A 23664-nucleotide genomic window follows, 5' to 3' on the forward strand; every position below is an offset into this window, starting at 1 on the left:
TTAGAGTTTCCCAGAGTGTTCCTGCAGAGACCTCTGAGGGTGTGTTTGTCTCTAGGAAGAAGCTAATTTGTTTGGATATAAATTCTGTACAGTTCCCGTCTGCTAATAGAAGTGGGTTAAGGTGCCATCTGCAAGGGGGGGGGGGGTTGGGCATAATGATTTTAGCTCCAAAACTAGAGGTGCATGATCGGAGATAACAATTGTGTTGTATTTAAATTATCTATAAAGAAATAATTGACTCTTGAGTAGCTATGATGCACTGGTGAGTAGAACGAATATGTTCTTGAGTTTGGGTTTAGACACCTCCAGGGGTCTGATAAGTTGTGGTCGGTTACAAACTGTGTAATTGTCTTTGCAGTCTTAGATGTCGTCCCCCCTGTTGCAGGAGTCCTATCTAAGAGTGGATTTAAAACACAATTAAAGTCCCCAGCCATTATAATTTTATGAGTTTTCACATTGGGAATGGATGCAAATAGATTTTGCATGAATTCCTTATCATCGACATTGGGTGCATAAACATTTATCAAAATCATTTTACAGTTAAATAAGTTGCCCATGACCATCACATATCTCCCTTCAGGATCCGATACTACATCTGATGCTACAAATGGGACTGTTCTATGTATGAGAATTCCCACACCTCTAGTTTTCTTTGTAAAGCTAGAATGGAACATTTGGCCAGTCCAGTCTTTTTGTAGCTGGAATTGATCCTTGCTTAGTAAGTGGGTCTCCTGTAAAAATACTATTTTAGCGTTTTAAGTCTGTTAGGTGAGAGCATACTTTATTTCTCTTTAATTCATGATTCAGGCCTTTAACATTCCATCTCACAAATTAACTGTCCCATCATGGAGATATTGATTCTGAATTTCTAATGTCATTTTATAATAAGTCTTAACTGGTAGTGAGGCAGTTTTAATCTTAATTTCCAATTTCCCCACGAGTTATTGCCATACAGTCTATTGTTGCGTTGATAGTTATAATTATAAGGATAGATTAGATATAGCCTGCTCTCCTTCTCTCCCCCCTTTATCCCCCCACCACCCCATTTTGCCTCCCCACATGAGGCTAGACCCCATTTCACAATGTCCCAGTCCTCTGACATACCGAGAGACACAGCACGTCCAAAACAAAATAAAACAAAACAAAACGAGCCCTCCCAAGCGGCATTTGAGAATTAAAAAGTAGAGATATCTATTGCAGCTAAACTTTAAATACTATCTGCCAAAAATATAATCATTAACAGTCTTTAAGCTTAAAATATAATCTTCAGCTGTTTTAAAATAATAAGATAATAAATAATGAACCCTGGGAATGGTGTTAAAAAGTGGTCTAAGATAAGCATTGTAAATCCTAATGCAATAATAGAAATAATAATTAACCAAGGGTATGATGTTAAACAGTCTCTTTTAGGGTAGTAAAAGAAAAAAAGAAAAGGAAAAAAAAAAAAAACACTTCAAATTACTTCCACACACTCACGTCTATAACTTCCACACACTCACGTCTATAACTGTAATTAAAACATAAACATATAGCATCCAAGTAAAGAAAAGGATGTATGATTATAATACCCATATCTTTACAAGTGGATAAGACAGCAGGTGATAGCTCCTTGCCATGCCATGACAGGATACAGCTCATTATTGTCTTTCAAAAGAGTGTCAGGAACAGCTTCTTTAATTCCTTTTTAGCTTCCTCCTTGCTTGAAAATAGATAATATTGGCCACGAACTTCCACTTTCAGTTTGGCGGGATACAAGAGGCTGTATTTGATATCGGCTTTCCGTAACAGCTGTTTCATGTTGAAGAAGGCTGCCCGTTTTGCAGCTATTAAAGGTGAGAAGTCAGGGAAAAAAACGAATGAGATTATTTTCAAATATAATCTCTTGCTTGTGTCCGAGAAGAGCCATCAAATTAAGCTTTTATCGTAGTCGCTCAAAGCGAACAATAAAAGACCTAGGTTTAAAGGTATTTGAACTGCGTATACAATAAGCTGCTGCTAACTCGGTATCTGGTTTAAAGTCATCTCCAATTATTTTAGAGAGTAATTCTACTGCAAATTTCACTGGGTTTGTACTTTGTTTCTCAGGTAGACCTTAGATTCTAATATTATTCCTTCGGCACCCATCCTCCAGGGCTGCAAGTCTGTCTCTGAGTTTTTTGCATTCGGAATCCCAGTTGATTTCATACAAGGGACGCTATTGGCAGATGGCTGAGAAGCTACCCAACGTACTTTTCACTCTCTCTCTCTTGCGCTGACTTTCTCTGATCCTGACGGAGGGGGTGTGAGCACACCTAGACGATACGGAAGCTCATCTAAAAATGCTGAAAGATTATCTTCATGTTGCTCCCTTCTGTGCAGCTGCTTTGTGAAGCGACATGCTGCACGGTGCTTCGCATACTTAAAAACTCGAAGGGCACGTATTGATTTTTGATTGTTTGTTTTTCTCTGTCTCTCTCTTTGGAGGGGGTGTGAGCTGCCGCCTTCAACAGCTTTGTGCCGCGCGGTGCTTTGCATACTTAAAAGCCAAACAGCCCTATTGATTTGTTTGCTTTGCTCTCTATCTTTCTGACAGTCTCTGCTCCTGATGCGCACTCCTTTGAAGAGGAAGATATGTTTGTATTCTTTTAATTGTGAGACTGAACTGTCATCTCTGTCTTGTCATGGAGCACAGTTTAAACTTTTGAAAAAGAGACAAATGTTTGTTTGCAGTGTTTGAATAACGTTCCTGTCTCTCTACAACCTCCTGTGTTTCTGTGCAAATCTGTGACCCAAGCATGACAATATAAAAATAACCATATAAACATATGGTTTCTACTTCGCGGATTTTCACCTTTCGCGGTGGCACTTTGAGCTACTTTTTGTATGAAAATGTGCTATATAAATAAATGTTGTTGTTGTTCTGGAACGCAACCTCCGCGATGGAGGAGGGATTACTGTATTTTCTTCTATGTGTTCCTCTATTTTCCCCACTATACCTTTAAAGGTCGAATGAAAATGATGAAATAGACGCATTTCCCGGCCTTTGTTATCCTTCTTAAGCCTCTTAAGCTCCTTCTTAGGCTTACTTACGGCTGTGGAGGTGGCAGTCGCCAGTGTTGCAATCATCTCTTTCAGTTCGGACAGATCGCTCCGGCTTTCATGCTCCGCGGGTGGAATTGCCGCTCCTATTACAGCCAATGCCTCTGGCTCAAGAGGAGTACATGAGAGCACATACTGCAGGGCCTTTTCTAGTTTCGATTGATCTTCTTCTGAAATTGGCAATCCATCGTGACTTCACTCCCATTTTTGCTCTCGACTGGAGACGGTGCAATGAAGCGAGGTCCTAAGAAGTCTGCGCATTCGTCTGCCAGTTCCAGGTCAGTCTCCGAGAGGCCGTACCTCACACTTGGGCTTGATGTCTGTCTAGACTTTGATGTAGTTTTAAGTTTCTTTTCCGGTTCTTTCTGACCTCTTTTCTTGTTACTCATGTTTATATACTGTAGTGGAAGCTCCTTGGGTCAGGTAAATACAGGATATCTCTAAATAATAATAAATACGTGAGAAAATAAAGCCGCTGCTAATGGAGCTCCGCTTCAGACGTCCATCTCCTGTAACGGACGAGACCAACAGCACCATGATTTAAACAGTATAAACTCTAAAATGGACCCGACAGCTGCCCATGGCACTACATGGCACCGTCACTATGTGACAGCCACTCCTACTACATGATAAACCTACTATAAAACTAAAAGTACAACTACAACAGTCATCATCACTCCTGACTAAGAATTCTCCCTTGACCCTAATCTTAACCATAGATGTTTAATGCAAGGTATGCCTTGAAATGGGAGTATTGATACAGACACAAATGACTGGGGTATGTCTCGAAACATGACTGACATGTAATGTAAAGGTAGCTAAGAGTTATTTGATGTTTGCAATTTGAGCTCTATCGGGAAAAACTAGCAACTTAGAGGATACAAGCCATATTTCCCACTTAAATTAGTCACACTTGCCATGTTCTCAAATGAAAATGAGTTTAACAGTTAAACCTTCTCTTTCCCAAAGTATATTAAGTATTGAGGCAGTAGCAAAAATATCAGCTTAAAGCTAACACCTTATGTAACTTGAAAAAGAAAAAAGAATGCAGTGAAAATTAACAGTTGGGAGATTAATTTGTCTATCTTCTTACACAATAGACAGATAGATAGATAAGATAGATTATTTATTTGTCCCCTGAGGGAAATTTGGCTTTTTACAGAAGCTCTTTACATAAATAAATACACAGATAAAAATACACACACACACACAAATCTGTCAGAACTATGGATGAGACGCCACAGCACCCAATATCTCACTGCTTGTCTAAATGAGTGACTAAAATAAGTTAACTTCACTGTCTAACTGGAAATGCAAACCTGCCAGAAAACAGATGCACTGTTTAACACATTGTTTATCCACAGACCAGAATGCTTATCTAAACTCTATTTGGTGGTGTTATGTCATATAGTGATGCAATAGTCAAAATGACAGAAAGATATCATAGCAGACAGAAGCACACATCAAACTCGTGGAGCCAAGTAGCTGTCGTTGTCTAAGTATGTATGTGTGTCTCTTTTCTGTCTCTCTGTCTGTCATTACAATGTGAAAATTAAAAATTAAGCTTCAGTTACCTTATGCTACTGAGCTCCTGAATTGATCACAGCAATTTTAGCTTTTTTTTTTTCCTCAGCATCAAATCTTTGTTAATTTTCTTTTCCTAATTCTCTGTAAGCTCAGTAATTTAAAGTTCATAGACTGGAGGGAACTGGGACAGGTTCTGAAGAAGAAACCCCATGACTGAAGCCTTTACAGCTATAATTTTATATGCTATCCACTGCAAACTTTTTAACAAGTTTCCCCAGATATGTATTCTTGTCTGGCCCAATGAGACTAGCACTTGGTTGCTTAATTCAAGCAATTAAAAAAAAATATACCTGAACCACTGCTCAAACTGAGTGATAGCGATGGCTATGTGAATTGGTCATCAGATATTGATTGACATGGAAACTGAAACTAATGCATAATATGGCACTGTATGACCGCCATGATATGTTCGGTGAATTCGGTCACATTAAGTTTCCCCGTGGTGAAAAGGCAATATTATCATGATCAAGTGCAAGGGCAAGATGTGGAAGTCATTAAGCCTTTCACTCTGATATCCTGCAAGTACTGACACTCTACCATCTCATATGCAAGCAACTGAAAAAATATAAGAAACAAGCTTCTACCGATTGCAACATCTGGCTAAGAGTTTGTGACTGTCTCAAAACACATCACATGAAGAATGTGTACTAAATCTGCATCACTACATCAGTGGACACTAGACATACCTTTCAAACTGTATTTGTGTTGACGTTTTGGTATTCACATGTTTCTGTTACATATAACAACATTTTTTCTTATTAAAAATATTCAAAATTTTTGGCTCATTTTTTCATGGGGTAAATATAACGCTAATGAGGCTACTATGTACTTTATAATAGATCACTTAAGAGACACTATTTTGACTTCACCTTTATTTTGTAAGTATTATACTATATAAGGGTCATATTTGAGTTTAATTATTTTTTTTAATGAGTCAGTTGTTAATCTTTTGGTAAAATTTTTGCATCAACATTTTGTGTATTTTGAATCGTTTATGTTATACATACATACTGTTGTGATGTGAGATTTTACATATAACTGTTATAAATGTTTTGTATGTCTTTTATTTGTAATTTGGGCAAAGGTAGGTAGGTAGGTAGGTAGGTAGGTAGGTAGGTAGGTAGATAGGTAGATAGGTAGATAGGTAGATAGGTAGATAGATAGATAGATAGATAGATAGATAGATAGATAGATAGATAGATAGATAGATAGATAGATAGATAGATAGATAGATACTTTATTAATCCCAAGGGGAAATTCACAATAATTTACTGTTCACCACACACACACACACACACACCCCCCCCAAATTAGGAATGGTTCTGTTTGAATTTTACGACAGGATTTGAGGAATGTGTGTTTTAAACCAGTTTGGCAAGTGTTTCTTTGCTAAAGTCATTTCTACCCCCGCAAATGGGCTAAGGTGTACTTTAACATATGGTTTGGGGGCAGGTTTTAAGATGTTCTATTTCCCCCATTGGTCTGAAGTATGGCCGTTTGGAATTGGCTTGGTTCAGAAGCCTTTAAGTACTACGATGCCCCATTGGCTGTAGGGATTGGACAGAAAATCTATATATTTACTTGTTTAACCTCACAATCTCTCTCTTACTAACCAACATCTGAAAGAAGCATCTCTCTTGCTAACCTGTGAAAGAGACCACACAATGAAGAGCACAGCTCAGCAGCCATTTTGAACAGACATGTGGCTGAAAGCTGAGCACCAATGATGCCTTAACTAGAGACATTTAAGTAACTAGAAGACTGTGTGCCGCCTGAACTACATATCACCATTTAATCAGGTTGTATGGTTGCCAATATTCAAATGTACTTTGCATTTTGTTATTATTTATGAATATTATCAATAATACTAATACATTGTTTAAACTGTAACTTAACTTCTGCTTGTCTTTTTACTACATCTAATTGCATAAGATTATAGATATAGAAGGGAAGATGGGGATAAGTTATATACAATAATACCTTATAAACAGTGGTAAGTCTGTGAGATTAGGCATTCTAAGGCTACATATTAATAATACAATAGGGGAAAGAAGAGCAATATATATATTACTCTTCCGAGACAAAACACATACATACATACATACATACAGTAATCCCTCCTCCATCGCGGGGGTTGCGTTCCAGAGCCACCCGCGAAATAAGAAAATCCGCGAAGTAGAAACCATATGTTTATATGGTTATTTTTATATTGTCATGCTTGGGTCACAGATTTGCGCAGAAACACAGGAGGTTGTAGAGAGACATGAACGTTATTCAAACACTGCAAACAAACATTTGTCTCTTTTTCAAAAGTTTAAACTGTGCTCCATGACAAGACAGAGATGACAGTTCTGTCTCACAATTAAAAGAATGCAAACATATCTTCCTCTTCAAAGGAGTGCTTGTCAGGAGCAGTGGCTGTCACAGAGATAGACAGAAAAGCAAACAGATCAATAGGGCTGTTTTTCTTTTAAGTATGTGAAGCACCGAGGCACAAAGCTGTTGATGGCGGCAGCTCACACCCCCTCCGTCAGGATCAGACAAAGTGAGACAGAGTTTGTTTTTCAATCAAAAATCAATACGTGCCCTTCGAGCTTTTAAGTATGCGAAGCTCCGTGCAGCATGTCGTTTCAGGAAGCAGCTGCACAAAAGATCACAACGTGAAGATAATCTTTCAGCATTTTTAGACGAGCGTCCGTATCGTCTAGGTGTGCGAACAGCCCCCCTGCTCAATCCCCCTACGTCAGGATCAGAGAAAGTCAGCGCAAAAGAAAGAGAAAAGTAAGCCGGGTAGCTTCTCAGCCATCTGCCAATAGCGTCCCTTGTATGAAATCAACTGGGCAAACCAACTGAGGAAGCATGTACCAGAAATTAAAAGACCCATTGTCCGCAGAAACCCGCGAAGCAGCGAAAAATCCGCGATATATATTTAAATATGCTTACATATAAAATCCGCGATGGAGTGAAGCCGCGAAAGGCGAAGCGCGATATAGCGAGAGATTACTGTACATACATACATTAGTTGGAAACAGTGAAGGTGGGAGAAGTATTAATTGGCTGTTTCTGAGATTGTCATGTCACTAATTCTGTCTGACAAGCCAGCTGCCGTTGCAGTTTAGTATAAGAGTTGTCCCCCTGTGGTGAAGATGGCAGTGAAACTTATACATTGCACAAAAGAGAAACAGTGTTCTGTCATATGCTTTTTGTGGGCAGAAGGTGTACTGGGAGCACAAATTCGTCTCCACATGTGTGCTCAGCATGGGTATAAAGTTCTCTCTCATATAGTCGTCTATCAGTGGATTGAAATGTTCGAAATGGCCATACTAGTGTGATGGATGCAGAGTGGTCCGGATGTCCAGCTACAGCCATGATGATGTGAAAGCAGTGGTGCATTAGTGGCTACGCGCTCAACTAAAAACATTTTTTGCTGAGGGCATTAAAAAGTTGGTACAACACTGGGAAAATTGCACCACAAAGGAAGGTGACTGTAGAAAAGTGATGTAATTTGTTTTTGAAATTCTTAACAGCATTAAAAAAAAATCATATAGGGTGTGGTCATGGTTTCCTAATAAATACCCTACAAATATCAAGTATAAACATATAACATGCATCAAAAAAAAAAAAGTAAAAACCAAGCAATACAACTTACATTTAGTGATTAAAAATTAATAACTATTTTAATCAACATGCAGCTATCAGTTCTGACAGAAACAACTCATATACAGCAACAGTATTCATGAAAATAGCTGTTAAATAAACAGGTTAATAAGCAGACCAACACATTTCATAATCTCACCTTTTACGTGATGGAGAGGATAACTTTTCGTGCATATGTATCCCATGACCAGGAGGACGAGCTGGTTCTTCTTCCACTATATCTCCCCAAGATGTACTCTGTCTCCATGGCTCCCGAGCTTGAGGGGAAAAAAAAATCATCCATTATCTATATTAGTAGTTTTAATAATCATTAAAATCATGAGTTATAAAAATCTTTGTAAGTGCAGGAAAACAGGGTAAGTTTAATAAAAGACAAGAAAAATTGGCAGTGACATTATTTTGGCAAGACAGAAAACAGCAGTACATTTTACTGATATTTAAGTGTTACATCAGCTTAAAGCCACAAGCAAGTACAGCATAAAACTGAAAAAAATTTCCTCTGTTGTTTCAATGTGTTGATACTGAATCATTGTGAACAATGACGGGGGTATGAGACCAAAAAACATCATTCTGAAAAATGAAAGCGGCATGAAAGTAGCCACAGTCATCTAATCTAGTGTTTTTCAACCAGTGTGCCATAGAACAGTGGTGCGCCATAAGAGCTACCCAGGTGTGCCGTGCCATGACAATAACAGTGCAGCTCTGAACCTTACAGGGACAAGCTAAACGAGGGTTGAGACCTTTCTAAGGAGGATAGGACTACTTGGAGAAGTTAGCATAAAAGCAGCAATGTGATTGTCATATTTGAGCACTTTGGACGTGTCTCCTGGCTGCTAAAATCCATCTGCCCCGAGTGTGTGTGTGTGTGTGGTCAGCAGTGAACCTCACAGGGTTGGTGGACAGTGGGCATACAAATTACCTATAAGGCAGAGAGGGGTGAACAAAGGTGCGAAGCAGCTTGGAGATGCCAACAAAATGCTCACTAAGTCCTGTTTCTTTGAATGCTGATCTCGGAGCTCCCTTTTTTTTTTTTTTTAACCAGCTTCTCCAGTAGTCCTGCCCCTTCGGGCAGTTGAGCAAGTGTACACTGTATATTTGTTTGTGGTTAGTAAAATAGTGGTGTTCCTTGGGATGATCTTGATTATGAAAAGTGTGCCAGTACAGAAAAAAAAGGTTGGGAAACACTGATCTAGGCAATAACATGAGCTAAATTGTTTAGGCAGGCTTAGTGAAATTACTAAATTTAAACAGAAAGTAACTGAGACATTTTCAGGTCTGAAGGAAAGGAGGGCAAAATGTTTGTTCAAGGAAATCTAGGTAACCTGATTGTAAAGTCAGAATAATATATAGTTTGGACTTGTCCTGTAGGTGTAGTACAGGACAGGTTATGCTGCAAGATGTGGGAGTCTGTGGATCTTAGAATGTGAATTTGTGCCCAGGTGAGGTAAGCCTGGCAAACTTGCAGACTGGCAGCAAGTGTAGAATAAAATTAGGGTGGGAATTACTCTGTGGGTGTAGCAAATGATAAACTGGGAAGCAAGACTTGGGAAAAATCAGAAGACTGCTGATTGTATGATGTGGATTTATGGAATACAGTGGAAATGGTCAAGGACTGGGCACTCTAATAATAGAGACAGAACAAGATTGGGATTGGATTTATGCTATGGATGTGTTATGGGACAGACAAAAGTCCATGTTATTGGAAGATTACGGAGGTGAGGTTGTGGACATTATGGTGTGGGTGTTGAAAGAATGGGGAAATGGGCAAGATGGCAGGGGCAATTTAGAGACAGGTGCAGTACAACATCTGGGTGGAAGGTGCACCTGTTTGTTTCCACATCTACAGAGCAAGTTATGGGAAGAACAAAGGGACTGTGGATGTGACAGACTGAAGTTTTAGAGCACAGTAGAAATGGGAAAGCTGGCATCAGAATGGGAAGCATGGTGGAAAGGATATAATACATTTTAGCCTGGATTTGCCCAATGGGTCTGGTATAGGACAGGCCAAGATGTGCATTGACACTATGATGAGGACCACAAGAGCATGTGGAATAGCTAGCCAGAAAGCTAGATAGCTAGCTAGATAGGAAAGGCACTATATAATAAATAGATGTGAAAGGCACTATATAATAGGTAAGTGCTGCTTCAGTTTATCCCCCCAAAAGCTACAACCCTGCCTACATATTCTTCACCAGCCACCACTGGTAAAAACATTAATATTTTTAAATATGCTTTTGGCAAGTCTCTAGTTTCAGAACCTTAACAGCTGGACTCAGCTCTAATTTGCAAATAGAGTGTCCTCTGTGGGACGTTTACATATCCTCATGTTTGTGTTGGTTTTATGAGGAACTCTATCATCTTTCATTAGTTAAATGGACTGACTACTCTAAATGTGTTGTGTGTGTTTGTTCTGAAGGGCTGGCATTCAGTCCAGCACTGATTTCCTTCTATGACTGACTCAACCTCACTACACTCCTGTACTGGAATAGCAAGTTCTTAAAAAGATGGATAAAAATATATTTATCATTCCTTCCATTAATTGACTTCCTTGTTTATTCAAATTTTAGAGTCACCGGTGACTTGGAGCCTATCCCTACAGCATTAGCTGCAAGCCAGGAAGCTACCTAGTGCACTACAGAAATGATGTTATAACCCTCACAATGTTACAGGTCAAAATTGGCTTATTTTTGGGTTTGAAATCAGTAAAGGCACCCTAAATTTCATCTGTTTAAGATCAAGCCATGTGACCTTTACACTTCCCCAAATTAATAAAAAGTAATAAAAAGTTAAGCACATCATAATTTCTACAGTTTCTAAAAAGGTTTACCTTTCCATCTCTTTTGGGTCAGTTTGACCCACCTTTGGCTTTAATGGATTTTCTGCTACATTTAGGGTAGTTTAGTTGTTCACCACTCATAAAAACATCCTAAGTATAATCTTTTCAGCTTAGAAATGTGAAGAATCTCAGGAGAGTGACATAACCTTTCAGACAGCAATAAAGTTTGCAAAAAAAGATTCTAAATGTTATATGGCTGCTACTCATTTTGAACACTAAGTCATTTGTATCAGTTTTGAACAACTATTGACTTTGATGGATTTTTAGATGCTTTTACAGTAGTTTGTTTGTAGATCAAATAAACAACCACCCTAAATATCATTTTCAGCTCAGAAATGGGAAGGGATTTAGCAAAGTGACCAAATTTTACAAAAAACAGAAATTTCCAAAACTGTAGATTTTTGTAAAGCTGGTACACATTTGAAAACACTGCTATGTCATTTGGGGCAGTTTTGACCCACTATTGACTTTATTGGATTTAACTGTCCATTTACTGTAGTTCATTTGTTTGTTTACAACCTATGAAAACATTCTGAAAAACAGCACCTATTCACTTCAGAAATGTGACGGGCATTATTAAACTGCATCATTATAGAAGGCAAAACATTTTTCCCCAATGCTTTTATTTCTTATTGCTTATATAAGCAACACAAATTTTTTTATTACATTACAAAGATTTTTGCAACTGCTTTATTTTGGAAGCCGAATAAGAATATTTCAACTCTTGGAACTTTCCAATATGGAAACATCATCATCTATAGTTTCCTACCAAGCAATTTTTTTCCATTGTATTGTAAAAGTAATAATCTGCACTGATACAGGAACACCACCTGAGCAGGGAATCAAATGCGGGTTCCTTCAGATCTATGGTAGCAACACTAATCTCCACTAGTGATTGCAATTACATTTCGTGTGTGTGCGTGTCGAAAGGCAACCTTTACATATAAAGCACCTTTAAGAGTGCATTAGGAGAAGTTTTAATCAGCACTGGATGCTTTTATATATCACTGATCACTAAATATAGGTGTGACTACTTTTCTAGGGGCAATGCTGACAAGGACGTACTAACCCACCAATTCATTTAATACATTCTTTTGTTCTGAAAAGACGGGGAAGGCATATCCCCACTAGGTGATGAAGTAGATTTATTTTCAGCAGGTCAAATATACAAGATTATACTATCAAGCTTTGCTCCTTCTCATTGTGATATTGGGGCTGGGATTGCAGAGACAACTGGGGGAAAGGTTAAAGATCACCTAATTCCTCAAAGCATGTTCTCCTCCCTCCATTCCCAAGTAGAGACAAGAAGAGAAAAGAAGAGAGCAAAGAAAATTCTAATGGCTATTTCCCAAAAGGGAACCTGTTACTCCAAGGTGCTTCAGACCTCTATGTAAGGTCACCTCTGGGGGGAGATTTAGAAGTCGTCACAAAATGAAACACCCCTGCCTCTTCTGGTTATGTGCTGCCTACAGCCGCTATCAAAGGAGGAACCATACAAGCTTTTGGAACCGAGATGAGAAGGAACTTGACCTATTTTTTATGTGGTAGGCTATATAGCTTGTAATATTACAAGAGTGAAAGACGGCAATGACATATACAGTTTTGTATTGAGCTCCAATGGCTTTTCCTTGACTTTAATAGGCTCTATATTATTATTAATATTTGGGATTCATCTTTTCTTAATAATCAAATTTATTTTATTTTTGATTCATGGATAGAGTGTAGCGTGAGTTCTCTTCTTGGTGGAGCAGGTCTTAGAAGTCACAATACATAATTTGCCTATTCAAATGTACACTCTTTATTGCAAGTCAGTCCTGTCACTTATAATTGTTTGTTCTTTATTGAGAACTACAAATGTAGGTATCCAAGATTGCTGTGCATTGCCTGCTCCATATCAGCTTTTCGGTCATCTCAAATTTTAATTAACCAATCCTGTTATACAGCAAACATAACAGAAATGCACCAACAAGCTGATCAGTAATAATGAAAAAGGTTTAATCAAGAACTATGAATGGCTCACAGATTTAAAATATGTTATATAAGAATGGGAAATACATTTTGACACTGATTATGCTGTACACAATAAATAATGTCAACGTTTCATTAAGGATTAAAAGGCCAGTAGTCTACCTGCTATATTTTATTAGTCTTATTTTAAATGTTTCCATTTAGGAAATGCTATACAGTATAAATTGAAGCAACTCTTCACTCAGCATTTATGTTTGTTTATTAATATTATTTTCACCACTTGCCAAGACGATTAAATAAATGCAAGACATGCAATTACAAGCACTTATAATGTCAGTTTCTGCCTTAATAAATGTATAGGAAAATAAATTGCGAATATCTGTCACTCCGACCATGTATGCAGCTGGAGTACTTTTTTGTTTTATGTTTTCACAAAAAATAAAAGAGCATCTTACTACTCTATTTAAGGGGGTCGTGGTGGGAGAGGGGACTTGCACAAAGCACTATATGCATAGACATTTTTGATAAATGAATCTAGCACTCAGGTTTTCTCGTTAGCAGGCTTATATTTAAAAAAAAAAAAGTCTCTTAAGCTTCACATTCTTAACAAATTTACAAGCAAATGACTTCTAATCTTTAAATATTAATGCCACACAAAAGGCAAAAACTGTAAAATACACCAACTGAAACAGACAAGTACCTAAGTTTAAAGTCAGAGACAGGGTAACTAAAAAAAGTTGAAACGTACTTTGAAACAAAAAAAAAAATCCTAAATAAATCCTAACCTAACCCTATAAAACTTCTCCTTTAAGAAACAACATCAAGTTTCTCAACTTAAAAAAATTCTTTGCCTGTTTGGTGAATGACAACCACATGGAAACTTATGACATTTATGATGAAGCAAACAACAATATAATCTTTCATTAAATCATTCTTTTAATGCATTCCTCCGAGTCTCTGGCCTTCAAAAACTCTTCTCTATGCAATTTTCATCCATGAAAAGAAAAAACAGATTGTAGGGGTACAATTTCCTAAAGCAGAAGAAGAAATAGTAATAGTAACACAGGTGGCAATATTGTCACGTGTGCAGGGTACAGTGAAACCCCTACTTGCCTTTACAAGCCACACACAGCACACTGACACTCTCCAGGGTGTTGATAATTAACTCACTTTATTTAATAGAAAAAATAAATCCGATCAGCAGATGTTCATTTATGATCATGTTTACATACACATTCACAATACCAACAAATGACGTTGATGATTAAAATTCCATAAACAGAAACATCATACCATCATAATCAGCTAAGACTTCATTCCAGTCCATAGGTAGGCCACAATAAGACAAGCTTCCACTTCCTATACTAGCCTGTTGCAACAAAAATAAAAATAGTTAGTCTTGAAATGTCAAGTTTTATTAGGCAGTAACAATCACTGAAATGGGCCTCCAAATATTGTCACTGTTTCTCCATTAAGTTTGTGGAAACATGGTTTACATTTCATTTTACATCCTAACTGCTACATTACATATATTCTTAAATAATTGAGTTCATAAAGTAAAAAAAAAACTTAAAAACTCTTCAGTATACATTACATTAACAAATGTAGAAATACTAGAAATAACAGGATTACTTTACCACAAGTTTACCACTTTACCATGTTGTGAAGTAATTATTGACACATCTTTCACTACTTAGTATGCATATTAGCTGAGAACTCATAAAGCTTCTTACTGAGAAATCACATTCATTGTCAGTCTCTAAGTTGAATTCATTGTCTTCTTCTGCTTGAATCTCTCTGGTCAGCTGCTCCTCCTCAGCAATTGCACTCGCAATAGCTTCTTCATTTGCCTTCTCCAACCGGTCAGCCAGCTCTTCTTTCTTGGCTAGAACTTCAGCAATTGACTGGGTCTAAAACCATTTTGAAACAAAAAATGCATTTATTTAAAAAAGCCTGAATTTGTATACAATTAAAAAAATACATGTGTCAACATTCTAGGTGTAGTAAACATGACAGCAAATGGAAAACATCATATCTCTCTATTATAAAAAAAATCTTGGTAGGGAGACGAGACGTGATCTTCTCGTAAGACACTTTGACGTCACGCGAGACAAGGCAGTGAGACAATAGGACAGCTGCTCTACAGGCTTTTAAATGATCGACGCGCAGTGCGACAAGCAGAATACGCAGCTCACCAGCAGCAAGACAGCAGCTGATCAGACCGCATCTCCTTAGCGCGTGTTCAGCCCCCAAACCCTCCACCCCCTCACAATGCAAGCAGCGTTATACATCCAGCAAGAAAGAGATTTAACCACACCCGGGGCCGGAAATAAAGGACAAAGAGTAGATGACAAAGTAGAATGTCGTAAAGAATTCAAAAATGTTGGCACGGTACACATGCACAGCAGATTAGAGATAATGGAAGTACAAAAATTCAAAAATCTCAAAAAAAGGATAGGAAAGATCGCATTAGCGCAAACAAATGGAAATTATTACTCGATGAAATAATGGAACAGCGAAAAGAGATCAAATATATTGTTCGGATTTAAACTTTAAAGTCGGAGACTTATAGATTGTCTAATTCATGTTGCCAGTGAGAATTAAAAGATTCCAAAAACGTTGTTGCGGTATGAAGTCCTGTGAGACGGAGACTTTTAACATGAGATTCTTTCAAGTCATGCCCTAGTTGCAACTATTTTCAAACAAGACCACGGTCATCTAACCTCTAAAGAAACAGCAGGTAACAAGCAGAGTAACTTTCACGTAAATATCTTCAGATAAAATAGTGAAACTAATTCTGAGACACAAACCCTATTTAGAAGAAAACCTTCTGAAACAATTTTGAAACAAGTACATAGTGCATTTTCTTAAAGAACACGTGTGACATCAAAAAATATGGCTGCCCTTTAGTGTCTTTCTTCCCGATTGAAAGCTTTAGTTTTGTTTTTTCTAACAACTTTCATTACATAACAAAAAATAAATTGTGCTCAACAGATATGGCTATGGACTAAATAAGCATGCAAAAATATATATTTTTTTTTTTGGAGAATAGAAATAGTCCACAGTTTAAAAAAAAAAAAAAAAAAAAAAAGATCCTGCGCAGACTAACGGATGACTTCTATTTTCAATAATCTGAACTGAATTTATGTTAATGAGGCATTATGTTAATGAGGTATAACGCTAGATTCAGGTAAACAATTTTTTTTTTTTTACTATTGCTTTAACTTTGTTTTGTTTCTTTCTTTCTCAACAGCAAACCAAATTAGTTTGGCACCTGCCACCTGTGATGCTGGAATGAAAGCAGTTGTCCCAGCTCTCCATGAGACCGACTGCATCGAATCCTCTGGGACAAAGTTTGGAATTAACAAGGAATGATTTAAGCACATTTATATAAGGTAAAATGCCCTGTGGGGGCTGGCTGGTCTTTTAGCCTTGGAACCCCTGCAGATTTTAAACTGGAGGTTTCTTTTTTTTTCTGTCCTCCCAGCCATCTGACTTTATCAGCAGACTCATCTTTATAGACTTTCAATACTATATTGTATATAAGGATGTTAAGTTCAATAAAGTCATATGGATTTATTTATTTCTATTTTTTTCTTTGTTACTTATTCATTATTCTTACCTAAACTTGTTTTTTTTTTTGCTTGTAACTTTCATTCTAACATCTTGCAAAGCAACTTGAGCTGCATTCTTTCCATGAAAATGTGCTATATAAATAAATGTTGTTGTTGCATAAGTAAGTGGACTACATTTCAGTGTAAAATAGCTTATTTCAGCCTCCACTTTTTAACTAGTCCCCATGTGTAATTCTGCATATACTTACACCCTTATCAAGGCTAAATGTGCAGAGCAAGGCTCAACTCTATCACTCACACTCCTTTAAAATGAATAAATATGCATTAATCATAGAGATGTGTTGCCTAAATGATAAAAGACGATCCAAACCACTTTTGAAATTTCTTGTTAGTGTTGTTGATGACATACTTTGCAGCAGCAAAACTGAGCAGTGGCACAATTAGGTAAACAGTATTTTGCATTAATAAATACTGTAATTTTATAAGCATACCTCCATTCATGCTTTACTTTGTGAATGTACAAAAATGTTGAATGTTATTTGCATTTTCATATTGTTTACAAGTTTTAAACTATTTCTGTTGTTATTAAGGAAAAATGGACTTGACATGTAATAATGTACAAAACTGTGGCTTCTAAGGTCAGCATTTTTAGTGTCACATTAGAAGTACCAGACACCATGTGATTCATTCTACTTCTTATTATCATCACCAGTTTAGCATTTTCAGGTCTACCTACGTTTGACAGTGGCCTCCAAAAGGGGGCACTGGAGCAGAAACTTTCACACCTATTTCCTGATGCCAAACTACTTTAGTCACACAAGAGGGACTATAACCTTGTTCTAAAACAGGCGACATGGGGTAGCCTGCTTTTGGTTATACTTTTCAAAATATACTTATATTGTACAATGTTCAAGTTGGGAAAGGTATCAAGTTGTTATAGGTCATAAGAAGTGTGATTTTAATCACTATAACTGAATGCAGAAGATCGAGATATATTTTCTTCAGCAATGCTGTTACCTGGAATTTTTCATTTCCTCTCCTCTACTATCAACAATCCATATCTCGAATGTAATATTAATGGACTTCTACATTCACAAATCATGATAATATAATAACAGATTACATTTTACAGTATACCTATGTTAGTATACATAAATATTGAACAATTAAGTAGTTTACAGTTAGTGTGTATATTTGTAAATACATATAAGCACTCTGAACTTATACTCAGTGAAGAGTGCTATGCAGAAAGAATGTCATTTATACTAAGTATCAGTAAGGCAAATACAAAACTGAAAACAGCCTGACTAGTCCAACAGTAAGACATGTTGCATTACCACACAATGAAATTAAAACTGTTTTCCTTGTTGTTTATGCATTGTGAACTGTCTTGCTGGTTAAGATAATCGACATGTTAAGCATTTCAAAAGATAATAAAGCTAGGATACAACCAATCTGTATTTCTTCATGAATGTAAAGGGACTGAGCAATAATTAAGATGCTTGTAGAAGGCCCACATATTATTGCTACAAGAAATAAAGTAGTCCTCCCATATCTGCACGTTATACATTCCACAACCTAACTAGGGTGCCTAAAACCTCAAGATAGTAGCAAACCCTATATACAAGACGCTTTTTGTTTACAAACACATTAATGATAAAGTTTAAACGATAGTTGATAAATTACATACAGTAAGGTATTACCATCATTATTTAATAATAAAATACACTGAACATTATTATACTTGTTTTCTCTATCCCTCAAATGAATGTGTCAGTGCAGCAAAAATGATGTCAGATGCACCACCAATGCGCGCTGTTGCCGCACACCAGATTTTTGCCACATGTTACACACAGAATGGTGCAATGAGGTGTGGTAAAAACATTTGCACAGAATGGTATGTAATTTGAAAGTTATGAATCATTTATTTGAGGAATTTTCCATTTAATCATTTCATTTGGGCCATGGTAAACCAAGGGTAATAGAAACCACGGAAACCGATTCCCTAAATTTAGGGGTTTTACTGTATACAGTAAAGCAAACGTGAAGCACTGGCTTCAAGGGGAATTGTTTACACCTGAACTAAGGGAAACCACAGATATCCCCTTTTAATTTTTTTTGTGTTTGCCAATAAATAAATTTCAACTTCTGTTCTTTTTGTCTGGTATTCATATATATTACTTTTGTGGTGGCTGTTCAAATATCTACATGTTAGGAGCACCTGCGTGATGACTAATAAAGGTTGGTTTAGCACATTCACATGGTCTATAAATACCATTGTGTTTATATATCAAGAATGATTGGTCTATATAACAGCTATCCAACAGTGGTCTTTATAGCAGAAGAAGCTGGTCATTAGACCTTAAGAAGATTCCTGCAGGTTGAAAACAAGTCACAGTTGCTTCCTAAACTGGGTGTAGATGAAGGCAAAATAACAGGTTGCCACGCAATAGGGGTGTTGGTTGATGATACAGAAAAATTAAAGGTGTATTGATTTAATGCAATGTTGGGGAAGGAAAACTGTATATTATGGCACAGCCATGATGATCATGCTAATGATCTTATTGGCAATATGTGAAAATTTCCATAACATACTAAAACCTGATAAATCTATTAATGGACACAGGGAGTCAGAGCTTATTCATTTTACTTAATATTTTAATAAAACATCTCATAGCCACCATGATTTGGAAGGAATATCTTGCAACTACTGATAAGTACAAGTATTATTGTAAATAGTTATTACAGTCTCTGCAAAAACAACACTGATCTAGACATTCAAGACATAAATGAGAGCTCATTTAGTAAAAATCGTGCAGACTTGTTAAATGACCAATTTTTGAAAAATTGTGCTTCAGTGCTCAATAATAGTAACCACTTTTTAACATCATCAAATACCAGCTTTCTTTAATTAATTTTATTATTAATTTCTTGGAAAATGTTTAAATCTTTAATGGAAATGGACAATGATCATTGCTAAAAGGATTAACTTTAATTTATTAAGATACAGTTGTGTTGAATGTTAAGACGATTATATTGTAAATTTGAAATAAAACATAGTTTTTCAGTTTAGTATTCAGAAAAAAAAAAAAAAAAACTTTTTAGAAAATCATTTTCAACATCTCCAAATAGATAAAAACCTATAGCTAGATATTTTGTGAAACTCTTATACAGGATGGCTCTGAGGCTAGGTATCTGTACTGGCAATCGGAAGTGTCTCTACTTCATTGGACCCTTGAGCAAGACCCCTAACCTGCAATTGCCTTTTCCTGGGTATGACATTAATCTGCATCCAACCCTGCAAAGAGGTCCCCCAACTTACACGGAAAACTTGGGTATTGTTGGCAGGATTAGCACTCCAGCCAGTGTAAAAAAAAAAAAAAAAAAACCATATACAGTAATCCCTCCTCCATCGCGGGGGTCGCGTTCCAGAGCCACCCGCGAAATAAGAAAATCCGCGAAGTAGAAACCATATGTTTATATGGTTATTTTTATATTGTCATGCTTGGGTCACAGATTTGCGCAGAAACACAGGTGGTTGTAGAGAGACAGGAACATTATTCAAACACTGCAAACAAACATTTGTCTCTTTTTCAAAAGTTTAAACTGTGCTCCATGACAAGACAGAGATGACAGTTCTGTCTCACAATTAAAAGAATGCAAACATATCTCTTCAAAGGAGTGCGCGTCAGGAGCACTGAATGTCAGAAAGTGAGAGAAAACCAAACAAATCAATAGGGCTGTTTGGCTTTTAAGTATGCGAAGCACCGCCGGTACAAAGCTGTTGAAGGCGGCAGCTCACACCCCCCTCCGTCAGGAGCAGGGAGAGAGAGAGAGAGAGAGAGAGAGAGAGAGAGAGAGAGAGAGAGAGAGAGAGAGAGAGAGAGAGACAGAGGAAAACAAACAGTAAAAAATCAATACGTAAGTATGCGAAGCACCGTGCAGCATGTCGCTTCAGGAAGCAGCTGCACACAGAAGGTAGCAACGTGAAGATAATCTTTCAGCATTTTTAGACGAGCGTCCGTAGCATCTAGGTGTGCGAACAGCCCCCCTGCTCACACCTCCTACGTCAGGATCAGAGAAAGTCAGCGCGAGAGAGAGAGAGAGAGAGAGAAACAAAAGTAAGTTGGGTAGCTTCTCAGCCATCTGCCAATAGCATCCCTTGTATGAAATCAACTGGGCAAACCAACTGAGGAAGCATGTACCAGAAATTAAAAGACCCATTGTCCTCAGAAATCCGCGAACCAGCAAAAAATCTGCGATATATATTTAAATATGCTTACATATAAAATCCGCGATAGAGTGAAGCCGCGAAAGGCGAAGCGCGATATAGCGAGGGATCACTGTACTGTTTCAGTGTGGTGATGAGGTGTCACCTGCTACACTCGGGTCCCAATCTAAGTGGTTCGTCAAATGATGGGTTCAGCAACACACTATCAGCGAATGCTCCCAACCTCTCTATTACACAGTTTAGCTGGATTTTAAATAGTGGTAAAGAACACCATACAGTTTGCCTAATAGGAACAATGGCATATAACCTACAAATAAGAGTACACTGAAATAAGTACACAGAGTTTAATAATTTACCTAATATATAATGTTTTGAAACATTCATTAATTTATTAATTCATTAATTATCATTTTTATTGGAGTTCTGAAATGTGAGGTGCAAGAGCTGTTTTTAGCAAAAGACAGGACACCAGTGCATTGCAGCGCTCATTCAATATACAAAAAAAATTAACCTATATTAACATAACTGAAATATAGTGATGGAACCCAGCATTGACCTGATGAGAATATGCAGACCTCAAACAAAAAACTCCGTGCAGAGATGGCTCTGGTTAGGATAATGTAAATGATCATCATCAAAAGAACTATTTCTGAATATTGGGAGAGGTCCGAGACATGGCATTTCAATTGACCTGGTCCAATATAAAAATAGCTGAAACACCTGTGTAAATAAGGTGGTCAGTGCCTGCCATGGTGACAACATTCAGACATTTTGGTTAACGTCAATGCTGTGGACAGTTTTCAAATTAAAGAAAAAAGACATTCAATTTAATGTTAGTATTGGTCACCAGATTAGATTAAGAGTTACAGCCTGGCCAAAAAGCTCATAGTAACAAAATGTCTGAGGTGAAAGCCTGTGTGCGAGTGGAGTTTCGCATGGTTCTGCACACTGACTTTTGGAGGACCTCAAAGTGGTTCTGACAAACCATTTGATGTTTTAAGAAGTGAAGGGAGGACATCTAAGCAAAAGCTGGGAAATGCTGACCTCAACATTTCGAAGTCTGGAAGAAGCACTTTGAGGAACTCCCAACTCTGCTAGAAACACTGTCCTCTATTAAAACAATTCTAGAAGCTTGGAGGTAGAGTTGAAACATTTCTTCGGTGGAAAGAATCAGTGATTAAAAAAAAGCCTATGGTGTGGAGTCGGCAAGTGTGGATGAAATGTGACTAGAAATGCTAAAAGCATTGGATATTGTCTGTTACCATTAACATACCTTCAGTGTTCTATGGAAAATAGGGACGATGCTTCAGGAATGGCATCTATCTATGTAAGACAGTTATTCACATTTTTAGAAAGAAGAACAAGAGGTTATAATCCACTTACAGAGGGACAGACTTCCTAAGAAAGTTAAGGTACTAGAACCGAGACTGCTCCTGTTAGCTGAAACTCAGATCCATGAGAAACAAAGCAGGTTTGGTTCTGACTATGTAAAGGTGGACCCATTGTTAGTCCTTGTACTAATATTTATGAGGCCAAAGGAGTTTAAAAATCCTGAGTAAAAGTACCCTGTGTACCTGAAAAGGTGCACCTTAAAGGATGTTATGGAAAGATCAAAAAGAGTAACAGATTCCAGAGCTGCAGCTGCATCCTATTTGTTTCTTGTATTTGTACAATGATAGATAAGATAATAATGGCAAGTCTATGAAATATGTAAACATGGGAGAGTAAACATGAGAGAATACACTGATGTGAGTCTTGGAGTGCATTAGAGTTTGAGACCCTGAAGACCATTGTGACTGCCGATGCACATTCAAGTCACTCATATCCAAGTGTAATTTGAGCAGGATGAAGTCAAGCTCCTCTCCCAGACTAAAGTAAGGATGGGGTAATGGCCCCACTGAAGGAATTAAAGTACCTCTAACTAACAGTAAAGATATTCATGACACTGACCAAAAAACTGGGGTAGTGATGGCAGTTTTGCAAGCATAGTACCAGATTGTTGTGAGAGACAATTTCTAACTTAAAGCTTTCAGTTTACTAACCAATCAACATTCCTGTTCTCACCTACAGTATAGACAAGAGCTGTGAGTAGTATGCAAAAGAAGGAGATCACAAGTATAAGCTCACAGCCTACTGGGAAAAGATCTAAAAGGAATAGCCAGGATACACTGGATGGATTGCATCTCTTGGCTGGCGTGCAAGCATCTAAGAATTCACCTGGACTGTATGGCAACAGGTGATGTGGTCTAGTCCAGGGGTAGGCAACGTCGGTCCTGGAGTGCCACAGTATGTGCAGGTTTTTGTTCCAACCCAGCTCCTTAACGAGAACTCAATTATTGCTGATGAAGCACATATTGCTTAAGTGACATTTTAATGCTTCATTTTAGTGGTCTCGCTTGTTAAGGTTCTCCAACCTTAATTGCTTATTTCAATCTTAAACTGCTGCATTCAGTGTTTTAATTGCTCCTTATTAGCAATAAGATGTAAAAGACAAAGCAGCCAGCAGTTCTCCAGCTAGCTTTTTTCCAATTACATCTGTGTGTGTTCATCATGCACGGTTTGATTTAATAAAACGCTTAATAGAAAAATGTGACAGACTGAAAATGATCTGTTTTAGGCTTCAAATCTACGATATAAAAGCCTTACATTGCACAGACTAACAAGCCATAAAATTAAATAAGGTCTGAGATTGGCAATGATTGGTTTCTAATTAAGCAATTGGGTTGGAATGA

The 23664-nt window shown here is 37.4% G+C and overlaps 1 protein-coding gene across 1 annotated transcript in view; it reads right to left on the minus strand.

Moving 5' to 3' along the window:
- Positions 1-23664, minus strand: part of scaper (S-phase cyclin A-associated protein in the ER) — a 720649-nt gene that overhangs the window by 490367 nt on the left and 206618 nt on the right. Inside the window, 3 exon segments of the mRNA XM_051920308.1 lie at positions 8462-8579; positions 14420-14495; positions 14860-15036. Of these exon segments, the coding sequence (XP_051776268.1) occupies positions 8462-8579; positions 14420-14495; positions 14860-15036 (371 nt within the window).

The sequence above is a fragment of the Erpetoichthys calabaricus genome, chromosome 17 (genome assembly GCF_900747795.2).
Source record: "Erpetoichthys calabaricus chromosome 17, fErpCal1.3, whole genome shotgun sequence".
NCBI lineage: Eukaryota > Metazoa > Chordata > Cladistia > Polypteriformes > Polypteridae > Erpetoichthys > Erpetoichthys calabaricus.